The sequence below is a fragment of the Phymastichus coffea genome, unplaced genomic scaffold (assembly GCF_024137745.1).
Source record: "Phymastichus coffea isolate CEN01 unplaced genomic scaffold, Cenicafe_Pcof_1.1 PCOF00001, whole genome shotgun sequence".
Lineage (NCBI taxonomy): Eukaryota > Metazoa > Arthropoda > Insecta > Hymenoptera > Eulophidae > Phymastichus > Phymastichus coffea.
In genome coordinates, this window is record NW_026706812.1 from 17,105,699 (window position 1) to 17,124,260 (window position 18,562).

Genomic DNA, 18,562 nt, shown 5'->3' on the forward strand with positions numbered 1-18,562 from the left:
ATTAAAAGTCACAATAAATGTACTACAAAAAATGTACTAACAGCCATGCCGAGTAGTGAACTTACCGAACGCCATTAGAATTGCCATTTCCAGATGTCGGTCTGAAGAGCACCGCTCATACCCACATCTGGGAATGGCAGTTCTAATAGCGTTCGGCAAGCTCACTACTCGGCATGGCTGTTACGACCTTGTTTCGGCATTCATTTTTACACTATAGCTGAATTTGAATACGTCAAGCCGTGAACATTATCCGTATGCCTACTACTGGGAATATGAGTGTACAAAGTATGACGCGAGCTCAATATCCAGCTTGGTAGAACCACTATTTATTTTACACTATACAATAATTTTCATTTCCGTTTTTTGGTTGGTCCACCCCCTTCATCTGTCGGCTTCCTTGGTCTCTTCTTGTCTTTGCTAGACGCCTGTTCTCTCTCCATTTCAATTTTCTGTTGCAATACTTTTTCCAACTCCTCTTGAAGATTAATGACACTCCTACTGGCATAATCAGCCATCACTTGGCCGCTTCTCTGGCCGTTTGTCTTATCGATGGATCCTCGAAGCTTTTGATGTCTTTCGCCTGATCTTTAGCGTCATAAATTTGGATTGAATTGACAGAGACAATACGTTCTTGAAGGTCATCTGGAGTGATGATCTTTACATTATCATCCTCCAAATGTTGAATGAAGATCGCACCCCATAGCGGGTAGTTTTCGAAGAGAACAAGAGCTGCATCACCTCTCTTCCACAGCCTCTCGTGATCAGTTGTTCGTTTGGGAGGGGGTGGGGCACCTGTTTTCTTGGCGGGATTCTGCGCCAAAAATGAGAAGGCGGCGTTAATGGACGTGACGTGCAGCCTCGGGCGCAAGATATAATTATGCTGCCCTCGTCTGTAATGAATAATATTGATAAGGGTAAGTATAGTAGCGAAATCTAAGAATTCATAGTAGAACGAAAGTATTTGTATACGTAGGATAGGGTAAGATTGTTCCTGTAAAGAATTAAGTAAAGTCGTACGGATATCTAATGGGAGCAGCTATTCACTAGATTCCGAACTCACATTCCTGATCTCTGACATAGAGATACATAACCATATCGTAGTATGAAAGAGGAAATGGATGTCCGAGAGCTAGCCGATATCTATTCCCTATGATCTGCATAGCTGAACTATTAGACATTCAAGCCCGCTATTAGGTTTGAAAATACTGCCGTCAGCAGTCCATTCCCTAAATTATGAAGTCGCACTTTCAGCTACAAACTTTTACTTACGTCTGAACTCTAACCGATGGCCCAGGGAGATCGTCATCACCTGTGATCTTTTCCATCATAATGTTGGACGCTCCGGAACACGTAGGAGTCGGTTCTACTGCTATAGAATTAATCTCATCGATAGCCATCCTGTAAGCGGTTTCGTCCCGGGGTCCCACTCTTATTCCCAGCCTATGAGTGATATGGGGCTCCTCTATGACGCCCTCGACCTCGGCCTCAACCTGGGCTTCAACCTCGGCCTCGGCCTCAACCTGGGCTTCAACCTCGGCCCCGGCCTCAGCCTGCTCCGCTTGGGCATCAACATCAACAAGGAATTCCCTCCCAACCACTATCAGGTTTTAAAAGGGCGTGCGCGAGCACAAAAAGACAGAAAATATCGAATTTAGTGAGTGCAAACTATCATCTGTATCAGAAAATAAAGAAAGTAAATCGAAACAAATATATTTCTCTTTTGTTTTCTCTTCATTTCACTCTAGTTAGTTACGCATACTTTCCTCTACGTCTTCGAAGGGTACTTCAGCGTGGTCCAAAATACCTTTCAATAAGACAATCGTGGCGTTTTCTATTTTAAATTTTTTCTTTGTGAATATATCGGCTAGGCTTGATATATTCACATACAAAACCCTATTTCATTGAGTTATGGTATTCTTTGGAAGTCTTGTACTAGAATAAACTTTTTATTCCGATATCCGCATGAATAGTGGCTCTTATCTCTCTAATTACTCATCCTAGTTAAGGCATAACGAAAACCGAATAGAGCATTTGAGATAACGTTTGCTTCAGACGTTCCTGAGAAAGTGACTCGGACGTCACATTACTGTAGCATATAAACAAATTATTTTAATATAAATATTAATTTTAATTATTCAGGTTTATTTTGTATTTTTAATACAAAATACCGTTTATAAAATAAGATTTTTTCCTCTTAATTTGATATTTTTTCTTTTTATTTCGATAACCTGCGGTTTATACAATCGTAAAATTTTGTATCAATTTTTTTTTTCAGTGTTCATCCGTGAGTTTTTTAAATTAAACTTTTCTCTCTTCCTAACGCGTTACAACTAACCAGCAGTACAGAGGCAAATCAAAATGCATAAACGCTTATAATTCAAAGAAACATCAATCTATTTCCTATATATTTTAATGTTAATAATCTGTATGAATGAGCAATGACCTGAGCACTTCCTTAGCGACAATAATAATTTTTAGATAACATTTTTTGTTATTTCTATAGAAAAATGTAATATGGTCAATAAATAGAATAAGAATCATTATTTCATTTTAGTAATAAAAAGGTTTCTTAATAAAGAAGAACACTAATGTATAACGTATAAACAATACAAAAATGGAAACAAATACTAGACACTCCACAAAATAAACACAATTAAATAATTACTTTAAAATTAATTAAATAAGTTGAGTTAAAAAACGAACCATCGGAATAACACATCTTTTTACGAATCTTTATTTTCTCTGTATCAGTAAGTGCACCGTATGTTGTAGCCTGGCCATGTATATAGCAAAATTCAACAACAAGACCTCAGAGCGGAGCAAATTATTGGAAAGGTAGATAAGGAAAATTTTTTTTAATTGTAATTGACTAGATTACGTAAACTGAAAATAACGTTTAACACATTTTAGCTTATTTTTTACTTACTTATTAAAAATAACAAATTTGCAATGGAAACCTCTTTTTAATCGATCAAATAAATTAGCTTTGAATTTGAAACTACTTTTTTCCCTTTATTTTTTTTCCGGGGATAAAGAGTATAATATAAATTATAGCTCAAAATTCTCCGCGCATTAGATGTCTCAGTTAGCATAAATCACGAAAAACAAATAAAGTTGCTTCGCATATTGTAAATAATTAGAGTTTTAATTGAATTGAAATAAGTTCGCCCTTCCTATCAGCCTTGCATGCAAGAGAAAAAGCCGTGTAACACTTGGGAACACGCCAAGTGCTCCTAAGATACCGTTATGACATTTATCGCGCACCCCTCGGTGCAAAGATAATCAGCTCAGCCTCAGCCAGCTGGCTACATTAACTTATATAGGTTAATTTTTAGTTTATGCCACAGGTCTCAATCCTCGCTTCATCTCACATGCCGGAGCAAGCTCTTCTATTCATGCTGTGAGCCTCATGATAGCTCTCTCTTTCTCCCTTGAGCCTCACGATAGCTCTCATTCACTCATTTTCATGCAAAACTCTGGCTACTCGATGACCCCTTTCATACATACGGCAATATTGAGAGCGAGAATTGGTGAGTGTAACATTTAACATTTTCCTTGAATTGGAACCTTAATATTGTCAGCCGGTTCAAAGGATTTACAGCAAAATCTATCTTGACTTAGCAAGTCTGAGTGGAGAGGGAGTAAGGATGTCTAAAACAGTTAACAATTTCAAACATCTGAAATTTAAAGAGATAAATTCAAGTAAATTAAAATAATCTGATAAATAAAAAAAAAGAAGTAGCATTCAAACAACATTATCAATCGACATAATACAATAATCCGTGGTAATATCTAACCGTTTTAAAACTTTAACATAACTACGTAAAACATTACAGAATTAAGAAAAAGTTAGCAATATGTTACCATTACCATGTTAGGTCTTCGTACAGCACTTTTTTGAAGAATAAAAATAAATGTCTTTCTTAAAGATGAAAATATTGATGAAATAACGTTTTTATATAAAATAATATTTTTTAATGTGAACCAACAAACGCTCTCTTTTAAATAAGTTAATCTAATATATCTCTCTATGCTCTCTAAAGAGCATGGAATTACTGTATTTGCGTTGGATTTTATCGACTGTTTCAATACATGGTTTCCACGTATGAAATTACTATTTTTAAACTACCTTACAAAAATGATAAACGATATTTTCAGAAATGGACAGTATTGATTAGCAGGGTGACATGGAGCATATTTTCGAAACCTTTTCTTTGTTATTCTATTATTCTTTCTGCTTTTCTATTATTAAAAGTTATTAAAAGTACGTATTGAAATTACAAAGTGTCAATTTTTAGTGATAAAGCCTTTTAATTACTAATTACGACTTTTGTATAGTGGATTAGTTCTTATCTTACATCTCGATCGTAAATATTTTCACTGAAAACCCGAAGCGTCTTTAATATATATATGATTAGAAAAGTATATAAGGTATTATTACAGTTTTATCAGTTTTGACTTTGCTTCGGTTCATTGATTTTCGTGCGATGATCACACGCTTAAAATCTATAGTCAATTCTGAATTTATTAAACAAAAAATGCATAAAATATGCTCAGGTGCTCACAAAGTGCCTGTAGATACGCGGCTTTTCAATCATATTTTCCTAATGATAGAAGAGAAACTGTCATGCTAGTATTGTAAAAAGTTTGTAGATGATGAAATGGCATTTTAAGCAAATCTATTTAGTATATGTATGTCATAAATTTTAAAAATTAATACATCTAGTTTGCTAAAGTTTATAATTTGTTTATATCAAAATGACTTTGTAAACACAATTTTTACTATATCTGACTGGATATAATCGTGCTATAATTATATAGAATATCTCGTTAAAATTCTAAAATTTGAATAAAGTTATGCAACAATAATTTATTTTTATTCTAGTCATCGTTTTATTTTCAATGCAAAATTTTTCATGCGCTAAAGGTCGTCAAGGCCAAGAGTTTCTCAAAGTTGCACACGTTGTTCAAAGTTCTTTGATACTTGGCAACGGGAAGAGGTAACACGCAATTAGAAAGATAATTTAATTTAATTTAAAATGATTTTTTTTGAATAGCACCTATGAACTGGTAGCTGTGACGGTGGACGCCTTTAATTTCTTTTTCCAATTTTTATCAATTTTTCATAAATTTCAAACTAGTATTGTGTAACCTTTCCAAGCCTACTAGTGCACGTGCGGGAAAATAACAACTCTAATTGCCGTTTTATTCTTTCTTCTTTTCTTCTTTTCCAAGGCGTGTAATGTGGCACATTACAAGGCCTCTCCTGAGTGCTGCATTGTTTGCAATACCTCAGAAAGGCCATCCCCGTCCCTTGCCACCCCGTAACCGGTTGTTTAAAATAAAGCTAAACACGCCCTACACCGAACAATTATTATTTTCCATGTCCGAACGACCACGCCGGAGATATGGGCGAAATAAACTTGCCCAACGCGATCCGACGGATGCTCAAAGAGCAGACAAAAAAAAAGGAGCGCACCACAGAAAAAGAGAGCGCACGCACACACTCACTCACAGACACTCCCGACCACGTGTTGCCGGCCGGCAAAAGAAAAATGCAAAACCTGACTGGGAAATGCAACGGAGATGCATGTTGATGACATGCAGATCCGTTACACTCCCAGACACTAACACGAACACTCACAAGGCACTGACACTCCTGGGGCGAGCAGAAAATCGCCGATGAAGTGGCAGCCGGCAATCAGCTGTGTCGGGCTGCCGAACATCATCGGCGACATCCTGAGCGCCACACACACGAAAATCAGCGACCACACACACAAACACCCGGAACAACACCACAGAACCGACACGGGAGCGCCCCAGGAGGCGCTCCAACAACCGGCGCAAGGACACGAGGCGTACGCGCGAGAAACTGAGCGGCCATCTTGAAGCGCCGATATAGACTGAGAGCGAGCGAGACAGAGCGAGCGAAGCAGACTAAACAAGAGCGAGCGAGACAGACTGAGACAGAGCGAGCGAGACAGAGCGAGCGAAATAGACGAAACAAGAGCGAGCGAGACAGACAATATAAAATAATAGAATAATATGTAAATGCGAAGATGAGGGCGCTACAAATGAAACGGCGTATATTATATACGTATTTCTGAGATTAAAATTAAATTATAAATTGAAAATGATGAACACGAAACAAATATAGAATTGTAAAATTCGCACGCGACCGACACCCCTATTATGATGGCGAGCGACAACTACCCCCTTTAGGTTTAAATGATAATTTAACTAACCGAATTCGAACATCTGACAAAATTCGCTAGTGACGTCACGACCAATAGGCAAATTAGAATAAAATTTGATTTCCGTCCGCATAGACGAATAGATAAGAGTAGGGGTAGATCTTTTCCGACAATTAATGATAGATACCTTAGTGGGGGTGAGAGAGAGTAAATAACGGCGAAAGTAGGAGAGTTAAGGAGGGCGCTGTATTATTCTAATTTACATACGGACCAATGATAAAAATTCGGAGGGCGCTACCGATATCCGAATTAGCATACCGACCAATAATAACATTTCTTCTCGGAAAGAGGAGAAGAGAAACGATCTTTGACCGCGAGAAGCCGATTCTCGTCCATTTTTGCCACTGGATATCCGCAAGGAAGGAGCCTCTCTCTATCAGCTAATCTCGCTATCGATTTATTAGCGCTAGACGCCCCAGATTTGTGTCAATTTCATCTGCTAATACTGCAAGAAGAAATTTGTAAGTAGGCAAAGTGCCACTCATATTTTTTTTAACTAATCGCGGAGTGCGGGGATCAATTGTTCAGTGCCGTAGGTCGTCGCGACGCGTGGATCCGTCGACGCCGGTGCCTATCGGATCGTGCTGACCTGTCCGTCATTCCGTGAAAATAAATTGAGTGTTCGGTTTACGAAGGAGAATTGCAATTTAGGATTCGCGCTGACCTTCGTTTGCCAGTTATTGAGTGTAGAGTTTATGAAACAAATTTGCGACTTAGTATTCGCGCTGACCTTTCGCCAACTTTTATTAAGTGTTCGTCTTACCAAAGAAATTTGCAATTTAGTATTCGCGCTGACCTTTCGTTAGTTACTTAGTACAAACGTAGGTTCAATTGAATTAAATTGTTTTGATTTATTAGTTGTGCTGACCTTTCCGCCATTTCGCAAACCGAATTTGAGCGTTAGGTCTTATAAAAGAAAATTGCGATTTGTTACTCGCGCTGACCTTTCCGCCATTTTAGGAACCGATTAAATTGTATTTTTAGGGATTAATGAAAACTCAGAATTTTACCGACCATACTTATTCCGACCTCGTATGTGAAAAATTTTAATGCATCAATAAAACGATTAATTATCTTTATATTTATATATATAATTTACTGGATAACCTACCCCTGTTGCATGCTAGAGATTTTCAGCCGCGAACGGTTACATACGGGTTTCATTAATTCGCTATATTTTCGGATCATTCGTTAGGTAAAATACGCGCGATTTCGAACGTCCTCACGACCTGACTTAAGGAGTCATCATCTGAGCTGCCAGCGTACTCTAGTCAAGGAGAAATCGAAGGAAAGTTGGACACCAAAGGCCTGAACCGCGGGTACAACGCGTATCCCCCCATCTGCCCACTCTGCGCAATCGCCGTTAGGCAGACCGGGATACGCGTAACCCTACTGGCCTTACCCCCGACGATCGCCGTAATCAGCCGACGGTCTGGCGCCCTAAATAATCGGGGGTAGAGCCAAACAGGCCTTGTGGCGGAAGAACTCGGAGCGCGGTCAAACCCCCCGAAATTCCCTGCCACAAGTGGCGCCCAACGTTTAGATCCGCGTTTAGTTACCGATCAGAAATTTGCGAATTAATCTGACCACCCTATTACTATATATATATTGATAATTATATGTTTATTATATGTTATTAACATTTTAAAATAAGCATGTTTATGTAATTTATTGTTGAATCGGAAATAACCTAATAAGCTTATTTTCAGCAATTCTGACCATCAGTACAAATACTGATAAACAGCATTTTCTGACCATCAGTACAAATACTGATAAACAGCATTTTCTGACCATCAGTACAAATACTGATAAACAGCATTTTCTGACCATCAGTACAAATACTGATAAACAGCATATTTTCTGACCATCAGTACAAGTTACTGACACATAGTATATTCTGACCATCAGTACAAATACTGATACATAGTATAATTTCTGACCATCAGTACAAGTTACTGATACCAGTATTATTAGCATTTCTGACCATCAATATTAAATTGATAAACAGTTATTTTGAAGACAACCAGTATATTATTAGAAGAAAATTACGAGCGTATAAAATCTGACCGATTTTACGTACCCGTGAAGGCCAATTCCGAAGCTCCAAACCCTGGCTATAGACTTTAGACTCACAACGAGTTGAACTCGACTGTGTCAGGTACTGACAGTTCAGACTTGAACAGTACGATTACGTTGCCACAGACTTTGACAGTTCAAAGTCTGACTTGAAACTATTTCAAGGAGCGACAGTTCAAGTTCGTGTGAGGTCCGTATATAGCTTAGATTTGACACCAGACTCTGACAGTTCAGACTCTGGGAAGGTTTCGGATTTGGTCACTGTCGAACGGATTATAGGAAATTAACTTAAACCAATAGTAGATAAATTAAATTAATAGAAAAATGGTTGTGACTCATGATGACATCCCAGCCAGAACAACTGTTAAACCGCCACTATCTAACGCTGACCTGCTATATATTTTAAAGAAGAATAAAATAGCCAGAGACATAGCAAACAGAATAGCTGACAATACGGAAGAGGAAATTCGTAATGAATTGCGTCAAGGCGGATGGCGAATATCAAACGAAGAGAACACAGACCGATTAGAACTCCTGCGATGGGTAATTCGAGAACAGAGATTGTCAGCTAATCCGTCCATGACCCGCAGTCAGAGAATTGACAGTTTTCCGCAGTTCGCTCGAATATTATGGAATGAAGAACATGAAACTGACTCTAACAAAACTGCCAACCAGCCCCCAAAATCAAATACGACAGATGCAATGTCAACAGCAGGCGAAGAATTAGAAACAGACGAGCGACCGACAACAGAGACGGATCAACTAATTGACCTACCAATCGACGTAGATACCATTCGTCGACAAGCAACGCCACCGAAACAATTCCATACAACCTCGCCAACATTGACATGGAATCAGATTAACGAAACGGAACCAAGCAATACCAATAGACAAACAACCAGGACTAGAGAATTGGAAATAGCACAAATCACGTCAGATGATGACTACTCCCGTGCTCAAGCACCACGTTCGCCGACATACACTAGACCTCGCAAAATGCGTACTAGACAGTCAAACTAGTCCGACAGCAACACTGACTCACCATCAGAGAGTGAAAGAAGAACACGTAGGCGTTCAAAACCACTACTCAAGGAACGAGTAACCTGGGGTGTAACCAGAGAAATACATGGTCCATCAAATATTGACCAGAACAAATACAGATCAGACCTTGCCACAGTCAAACCGCCCAGGACAAAGCTTGCAACCACAGATGAACTTGTGAAAAAGGCTAGACCAAACAACACTGTAAAAACAAATTTAAATAAAAATCATAATTTTTATGTGAAACCTACAAAGGACCCTGTAAAAATGAACAGAGATCAACCAGTCCGACATAAGAAACAGTATTCAGAGGAAGAGGAATCTTCCAATGACAATCAACAACGAGATACATCACGACCAGACAGAATAAATGAGATACACAAAATTAAAAGAATTGACAGAGTAAAAGAACGTCACAATAATTGTTCTCGCCGACCATCTAGTCCCTTCAGCTCATCAAGAGAAACTTATAGTGATAGAGATAACCACAGACATAACAAACGATTAGGAAAAAGAAGATGAGTAAATAAATATTCAGATAGCGAAGACGATACATCCATTGACAATCGTTACAGTAGAGAGCCACAACGACCTGACCACTCTGACCGGAACCGATCAAGACATATCCACCGACACAGAAGGAAGATATCCGACAGCAAATAATCCAACAGTTAACTGCGATCATGACAGACATTAATAGGGACATACCAGTCCCAATGGATCAGTAATTCCACTGCCCACTGTGAATTGTACAGAATAATCATGCAATCAAAGATATTTAAAAAGTATCTAGCTTAAGCAATCATATTTCCGAGTCCCCACACGCCCGAACAATTATGTCTATTAGATTAGGGGCCAACAGCAGGATAGTCTTCTCCCCACAAACTCTGGGGACATAAATAGATGCCGGACCAGACTACACCTTCCCCGCCAACACAGCCATGTGGGCCATCACTACTCCAAAAGCATTGAGTCTAGCCATCTCCAAGATGACTACACAGTCTACGTGCCTGGTTGATGCAAATGGGCCGGAGGCCAGTGTCCTAGAACATTCCTATGTTGTGGGGAGTGGCATAACATATGCAGAATGTTATGTGTATGTTCTAGTTGCTCCCTTCGTTATAGCCGGTAGACCCATATCTAGCCTCTTGGTTGGGATTGGGACTCCTGCATTTTGTCAGATGGTTAGGGGGACAATATCAGCAGCTATACCAGATATAGCTATAATAGCCGATGATGAGGTACTAGACAATTTGGGGAGTGTCCCAAATATTAGAGAGATGCCAGGTATCACCAGAGAGAGCCTGCAAGGGTTTGTAGTCTCTCCTAACAGGTTGGTTGGGATCCTCAACTCCCCAGACCGATCTCTCAATGAGAAGATTATAACAGGTTTGCTGACACTGTATCCCTATATCCGGACAGAAGCGGCTAGGTTTTGCACTGTCTATGAGAGTCTGGAGGACAACCCCGCAGAGAACCAAACTTAGTCCCCAGCCATAGATTTTGGGGAAGAAGGGGATGAAGGAGAAGTGTTGGCACTACTAACTGCTGTCGTATTGGGTAGGGCCTATGGACGGGAGGATATGATCCACTCACAGTTGGCCAAGAGAGCTCAAGCTGTGGCAGTGTCTATGAGGACCACTGCCCCTTCTGAGAGGATAGTTAAGGATGCACTTACTAACCTAGTGTGGAACATAGGAGAGGTCTCCCAGCGAATTGATGATTTGCTGGGATTAGTAGTCTGCATCACCAGAGATGAGACATTCAATGTCGAGGCCCCTATTCATCAGCTGATGGATGTAGCCACTCTAAAGACCAATATGGGTGTGAGTGAAGTGGCAGGGCAGTTACTCACCCAAGCCAGGCTAGTATATAGTCACCTCCATGCATCCTCCATCCACTTTGTCCTAACAGTGAAACCACTGATAGTCCATATGGTAACGGCAGACAATGCTGTCTTTAGAGAGGAGTTCATTAGATTTAGAGCAATAGAAGAGACTCTAAGAACGGCCCCTTATTTAGGATTAAGAAGCTCAATCCCAGAAGCATACCATATCAAGAATTTCCCACTATTGGTGCATTGCGGTGTGGGATACCACAGGAATCATTTGGTGGAGGCTTCTGAGAAAGAAGCATTCACCAAATATAACACCGGAAATCTCAAGATACATCTAGCAGATGTCAACCATCTACAAGTAGCTGATTCAGTGCTACTATCTCTCCCCTCTCCTTCTGTTCAGTCAATTGCTGAACTTGTTCGAGTGCTCCCCTTAGATAAGGCCAAAGCTGTTATGAGCACCAGATCCAAAGACGAAGCCAATGCTGTGATGGAGGTTCTCAGATCAACTGAAAATCCAGGACACTGGGCTGATGGCATCATTGCCCAGGAGACTGCTGCTTATCAGAAAGACCTATTAGGGCAGGGGATAGCACTCCTCAACAAAGCCCTTGATTCCCGTTACACCACTGCACGAGATGCTGCAGATGGCATTCCAAATGCTGCCACCAGATCAGAAAGGCTCCAATTGATCAGCCAATGGAAGAATAGGATCCATCTGGCAATCCAGAGCCTCACTCCCTTCACTGACTACTTGCCTCAAGCCCCCAGAGCAGCACAGGAAGATGGATATGTGACCTGATGCAAGAACGCGTGACCTTTAAACATCGTAAAGGCACGATGCATAAAGTACCTGATGCCCTGTCACGAATGGACGAAGAGGCTAACAAAATCGCAGCCTTCAGCACAGTACAAGACAACTGGTACCTGAGAAAACGCAGAGATGTAAAAGAAAAACCAGACAAATACCCTGACTGGAAAATCGAAGACGACATGTTATACTACAACAGACCAGACCCGATTATGGACCCGTTAACAAATGGAGAAACGGAATGGAAACTGGTAGTACCTGACGAATACCAAATGGAGATCATGAAAAACGCACACTGTCTTCCGGTAGCGGGACATTTGGGCATAGAGAAAACGTATACGAGAATTAGTACCGAATATTACTGGCGAGGAATGTACACTGACACTTACAACTTCGTCACAAGATGTCCGCTATGTCAAAGATATAAATCCAGCCAACTAGGTCAACAAGGCCTTATGAAACCACGGAAAATAGATCGACCATGGGCAATAGTAGCAATTGACACAATGGAATTTCCCCGAAGCAAAACGCAAAATAAATACCTCTTAGTTTTCCAAGACCTCTTCACACGATGGGTAGAAATGAAACCAGTACGCTCTGCAGACGGGAAAAACGTTGCGAAAGCATTAGAAGAACTCGTCATATTCAGATGGGAAACACCTGACTACATACTGACCGACAATGGGAAAGAATACGTCAATAAACACTTAGACGGCATGTTACAGGAATACGGTATCAGACACAACACGACAGTCCCATATCATCCACAAGCTAACCCCGTCGAAAGAAGTAATAGAACGATTAAAACTATGATAGCAATGTTCGTTGAAAATGACCACAGGAATTGGGATAAACATATTAATGAGTTCCGACACGCCATGAACACGGCAATACAATCAGCTACTCAAACATCCCCAGCATTCCTGAATTACGGCAGACAACCGAAACTGATAAAAAGTTTACGAAGAAAAGTAGAATCAAACGAACTAGAACTGACACTAGAACCAGAGGAATGGACAGAAAGGCTTAAAAGATTAAAAGACCTATATGAACTAGTTGAAAGGAACCTAGAGATAAAGCATGAGAAAATGGCTGACCGATTTAATACTGGAAGAAAGTTGACCGAATATAAAACCGGAGACCTAGTATTAATCAAAACACATCACCTATCAAATACAGCAAATAAATTCTCGACCAAATTAAGCGAAAAATATGAAGGACCTTTCAAATTGCTAGATAAACTCTCAGACACAGTATTTACCATCGAGACACTGACAAAGAAAAAAGTTGGTAAAGTTCATATTGAACAACTGAAACCTTTCAAGTACCCTGACAAAAATAATTATGACCTTAGATAAAACTAAAATGAAGAGAACATAGATAATCTGATCGATCTGACCTTACCCTGTATTGTCCGACTTATGGGTTTAACTCGCGTACTAACATGGTTGTGGCGTGGGGTATGATTCCGCGGCAATTGGTGTTTGACCTCTAAATGTGCTGTCCCACGCCTGGACAGGCTAGCCTCTCCAGGCTTAGTGGGGGGTGTAGTCGTTGACTAAGCTACACCCCTCAGCAGATAAGTGCATGCACTGTACTGTCCCGATACTGCCCTACAGACCGTTGCACTAACCTGTTTAATTTTCAGATCTACCATGGCCCCAAGGATCCTCATCGCCAAGAAAAAGGGCCTGAGCCTAACGGTGAAAATCCCGCTGTCCACCGTTCCCAGGACCATCATGGGAACCAGGAAGCGGGAAGCCACGCCAGCTCAGGTCCCAGAAACCGACCGCAGTGAGGAGGGCCTTCGCCTGCAGGCACTGGCCACCATGCCTGGATACCAGGAGAGGGTAGGGGCTCAGCCCATCATCGAGCCCCCCCCCCCCGACAGAAGACCCGTCGGCCTGGTATATCCAGGACATGGTGGAAGAAATCGAACAGGAGAAGGCTCGCCTGGAGGCCATGGAGGTGGCGGACCAGGAGGAACCGGAGGAGCCACCACAACCACTCCCGGAGGGCCAAGAGAGGGAGCGCCTCCTTCGCTGGGCCCTCACGTTCCAGGCCCGCATCCCTGAGTCGGACTGGAGGCGTGAGGAACGCCGGCGAATGGAGGTGGTCCGCGCCATCCGGGAGGAGATGGAGGCAGACCAGACGGACGGCAGGACAGCTGAGATTCTGTCCGAACATGGGACCTTAAAATCCCATTGTTCGGACACCTCAAAGGGGTCCCAGCTGTCCCTAGACGGGCAAGCGGAGAAGGAGCTGGAGGACTACCTGGGCAGGGGAACGGAGTCGGCGCCAGCTGGGAAGGGGGAGACCATCAACCCCCAACCAACTGGACCGCCGACTCCACCCCCTTCACTCCGACGCCCAGGGACGGCAAAACAGTCTACCTCCACCATCTCCGCCACCACCGCCCAGCCGTCCGTCAGCACCAGCCACCGACCATCCACCACCGCAGCCGACCGACCATCCACCTCCAGAATCGCCGCCGACCGACCATCCACCACCGACCAGCCATCAACCCCCGCAGCCAGCCACCGACCATTCACCGCGCAGCCACCAACAGCCACCACGCCAAAACCACACACCAGCCACCGACCATCCACCACCGCAGCCACTGACCGACCATCAACCTCCACCACCATCCAGCCGTCGGCCTCAAGGAGTCGAGGCCACCCAGGCTGGTTGCCTGTGACCTCGATCCCAATTGGCCGAACCACCACCACCCGGCCAATAGCGACAACCAGGATGGATCCGGTCGACCGTCCAGAAGTCCAGGGCCTGCACTACCGGACGGCCAGCGGCAAGCGCCGCAAGTACAACCCGCGGCGCCACCTGTAGCTGGACGATCTGGTGGGTGCAGGAGATCTATCCTCCGAAGGATCGGAGGATGACCTCCCTGGACCCCCGACCAGCCGCGCAGCAACACAACCAGCTGCTGCGGCCAGGATACCATCCTGGGGTCGACTCCCTCGCCGAACCGGAGCTGGGTTCGGGCAGCTGAGGGAGATCCCAACCGACCCGACGGTTGATCCCCCCCTCCGAGCATGCTTTAATTGCTGGCAGACCGACCACAATTTCGGGAACTGTCCCCGTTCCAAAGAGGGGACGTTCTGCGGAAATTGTGGCCGGCGGGGGGTCGAGGTTTTCGATTGCCCGAGGTGTGCCGAGGCATACCACCGCCGACACGGCTCCTCGGGCTCGAACAACCCGGTGGGGAACGACATCCCTCCACCGAGACCTCGACCGACCACCAGCCGACGGAGTGGGTGGGACGAAGTGAACAGACCAGCGTTCACTTCTTCCGGGTCCGGTTGGGACCGGAACCCCACATACGAACCCCGCCACCAAGATCAGGCAGCCCAGCTGAGCTCGGACCCCCGGGAGACGGAGGACCCTCCACCGTCCTACCAGGAGGCAATCCGGGGCCGAGCTCCATACCGGGGAAGACCATCGAGGGAGAGGCCGACGGCTGACACCGGAGCGATACCCCGCGCCGGACCCTCCGCTTCTTCCGCCAGGCCATCGGCGGAGGAGCGAGCGAGGGAACTGCTCCGGAGGTCACACCACCGCGAGACCTCCGACGAAGAGGACGACCGGGACCTACGCCTGAGGGAGCTCCAACAGCTCCAGCGCGCCCTCCAAGAGATAGAGGAGATGAAGAGGCGCGATCGCTCCCGCAGGCGTGGGTATCATTGACCGCCAACGGACCAGCTGTACTGACCGCAATAAATGCCAGGGCCATGCCCTGGCTTAAACTGACCAACCTGCGTATTCATTTTCAACCCCTCCTGACCGATTCCTTGCCGACCCAGCCACTGGACTTAACGGACCAAGGAAAAGGGAGGATGCAACCAAGCTGACCCAGCCACTGGACTTAACGGACCAAGGAAAAGGGAGGATGCAGCCAAGCTGACCCAGCACGCACTGGACTCCGACCAGAATAGATCACGGACCAAGGGAAAGGGAGAATGCAGCCACGCTGACCCAGCACGCACCGGACTCCGACCAGAATAGATCACGGACCAAGGGGGGACAACCCCACCAGGTAAGACTTTGGTATATCTGACGATAACTGAGAACGAGACGGCAAGAAAAGGGAATAAAGCAAACTGGCGGTACACGTGGTAGTGTACCGGCTTAGTGGGGGGTTCTGTAATGTGGCACATTACAAGGCCTCTCCTGAGTGCTGCATTGTTTGCAATACCTCAGAAAGGCCATCCCCGTCCCTTGCCGCCCCGTAACCGGTTGTTTAAAATAAAGCTAAACACGCCCTACACCGAACAATTATTATTTTCCATGTCCGAACGACCACGCCGGAGATATAGGCGAAACAAACTTGCCCAACGCGATCCGACGGATGCTCAAAGAGCAGACAAAAAAAAGGAGCGCACCACAGAAAAAGAGAGCGCACGCACACACTCACTCACAGACACTCCCGACCACGTGTTGCCGGCCGGCAAAAGAAAAATGCAAAACCTGACTGGGAAATGCAACGGAGATGCATGTTGATGACATGCAGATCCGTTACACTCCCAGACACTAACACGAACACTCACGAGGCACTGACACTCCTGGGGCGAGCAGAAAATCGCCGATGAAGTGGCAGCCGGCAATCAGCTGTGTCGGGCTACCGAACACCATCGGCGACATCCTGAGCGCCACACACACGAAAATCAGCAACCACACACACAAAAACCCGGGGGAACATCACAGAACCGACACGAGAGCGCCCCAGGAGGCGCTCCAACAACCGGCACAAGGACACGAGGCGTACGCGCTATGAACTGAGCGGCCATCTTGAAGCGCCGATATAGACTGAGAGCGAGCGAGCGAGACAGACTGAGACAGAGCGAGCGAGACAGACTGAGACAGAGCGAGCGAGACAGACAGAGACAGAGCGAGCGAGACAGAGCGAGCGAAATAGACGAAACAAGAGCGAGCGAGACAGACGATATAAAATAATAGATAGAATAATATGCAAATGCGAAGATGAGGGCGCTACAAATGAAACGGCGTATAATATATACGTCTCTCTGACAATAAAATTAAAATTATAAATTAGAAAATAATGAGCGTGGAACAAATATCGAATTATAAAATTCGCACGCGGCTATTATGATAGCGAGCGACAACTACCCCCTTTAGATTTAAATAATAATTTAACTGACCGAATTCGAACTTCTGACAAAATTAGCTAGTGACGTCACGACCAATGAGCAAATTAGAATAAAATTTGATTTCCGCCCGGATAGACAAATAGATAAGAGTAAGGGTAGATCTTTTCCAACAACTAACGATAGCTACCTTAGTGAGGGGTGAGAGAGGGTAAATAATGACGAAAGTAGGAGAGTTAAGGAGGGCGCTGTATCCTTCTAATTTACATACGGACCAATGATAAAATATTCGGAGGGCGCTACCGATATCCGAATTAGCATACCGACCAATAATAACATTTCTTCTCGGAAAGAGGAGAAGAAAAGCGATCTTTGACCGCGAGAAGCCGATTCTCGTCCATTTTGCCACTGGATATCTATATAGAAGGAGCCTCTCTATCAGCTAATCTCGCTGCCAAATTATTAGCGCTAGACGCCTCTCAGATATTTTGCCAATTTTGTTTGCCAATACCGCAAGGAAAAAAAATTGTAAGTAGGCAAAGTGCCACTCATTTTATTTAATCGCGGAGTGCGGGAATAAATCGCTCAGTGCCGTAGGTCGTCGCGACGCGTGGATCCGTCGACGCCGGTGCCTATCGGATCGTGCTGATCTGTCCGCCATTCCGTAGAGATAAATTGAGTGTTCGGTTTACGAAAGAAAATTGCGATTTAGGATTCGCGCTGACCTTTCGTTTACTAGTTATTAAGTGTTCGGTTTACGAAAGAGAATTGCGATTTAGGATTCGCGCTGACCCTTCGTTAACTATTCATTGAGTGTTAGATTTTACGAAAGAAAATTGCGATTTAGTATTCGCGCTGACCTTTCGTTAACTTTTATTGAGTGTTAGATGTTACGAATAAAAATTGCGAGTTAGGATTCGTGCTGACCTTTCGTTAGTTACTTATTACGAACGTAGGTTTAATCGAATAAAATTGTCTTGATTAGCTATTTGTGTTGACCTTCCCGCCATTTCGTAAACCGAATGTGAGCGTTAGGATTAACCCATGAAAATTGAGATCGAGGATATTCGTGCTGACCTTTCCGCCATTTTATGAACCGAGAGTGAGCGGTAAGATCAGACAAAGGAAATTCGTGACTGAATTATTTGCGCTGACCCTCTCTCTTTGTTAACCGAAGACCGACCGGAAAATCATTAACGTTCCGATTAAATTGTATCCTTACGGATTTATAGTTATTCAGATTTTTACCAACCCTATTCACTCCGACCTCTTACTTGTAAATTATTAAAATATCAATAAAGTAATTAATTATCTATGTACATATAATTTACTTTGATATCCCACCTCGACTGTATGTTAGTGATTTTCAGCCGCGAGCGGTCATAATCGGGTATCACTAATTCGCTATATTTTCGGGTCACTC

At 43.7% G+C, this 18,562-nt stretch overlaps 1 protein-coding gene across 2 annotated transcripts; it reads right to left on the reverse strand.

Moving 5' to 3' along the window:
- Positions 1 to 274: 274 nt before the first annotated feature.
- LOC131675455 (uncharacterized) lies at positions 275 to 2,020 on the reverse strand. Of its 2 annotated transcripts, XM_058954445.1 has the most exons (3): positions 1,270 to 2,020; positions 697 to 890; positions 275 to 585 (listed from the first exon to the last, which is right to left on the reverse strand). In XM_058954445.1, exons 1-3 carry the CDS (start codon positions 1,395 to 1,397, stop codon positions 515 to 517), a joined length of 393 nt encoding a protein of 130 aa, XP_058810428.1. In that variant the 5' UTR covers positions 1,398 to 2,020; the 3' UTR covers positions 275 to 514. The 2 variants fall into 2 exon arrangements, with proteins under 2 accessions (XP_058810428.1, XP_058810423.1); XM_058954440.1 differs by having other exon boundaries at positions 275 to 890.
- Positions 2,021 to 18,562: the final 16,542 nt, after the last annotated feature.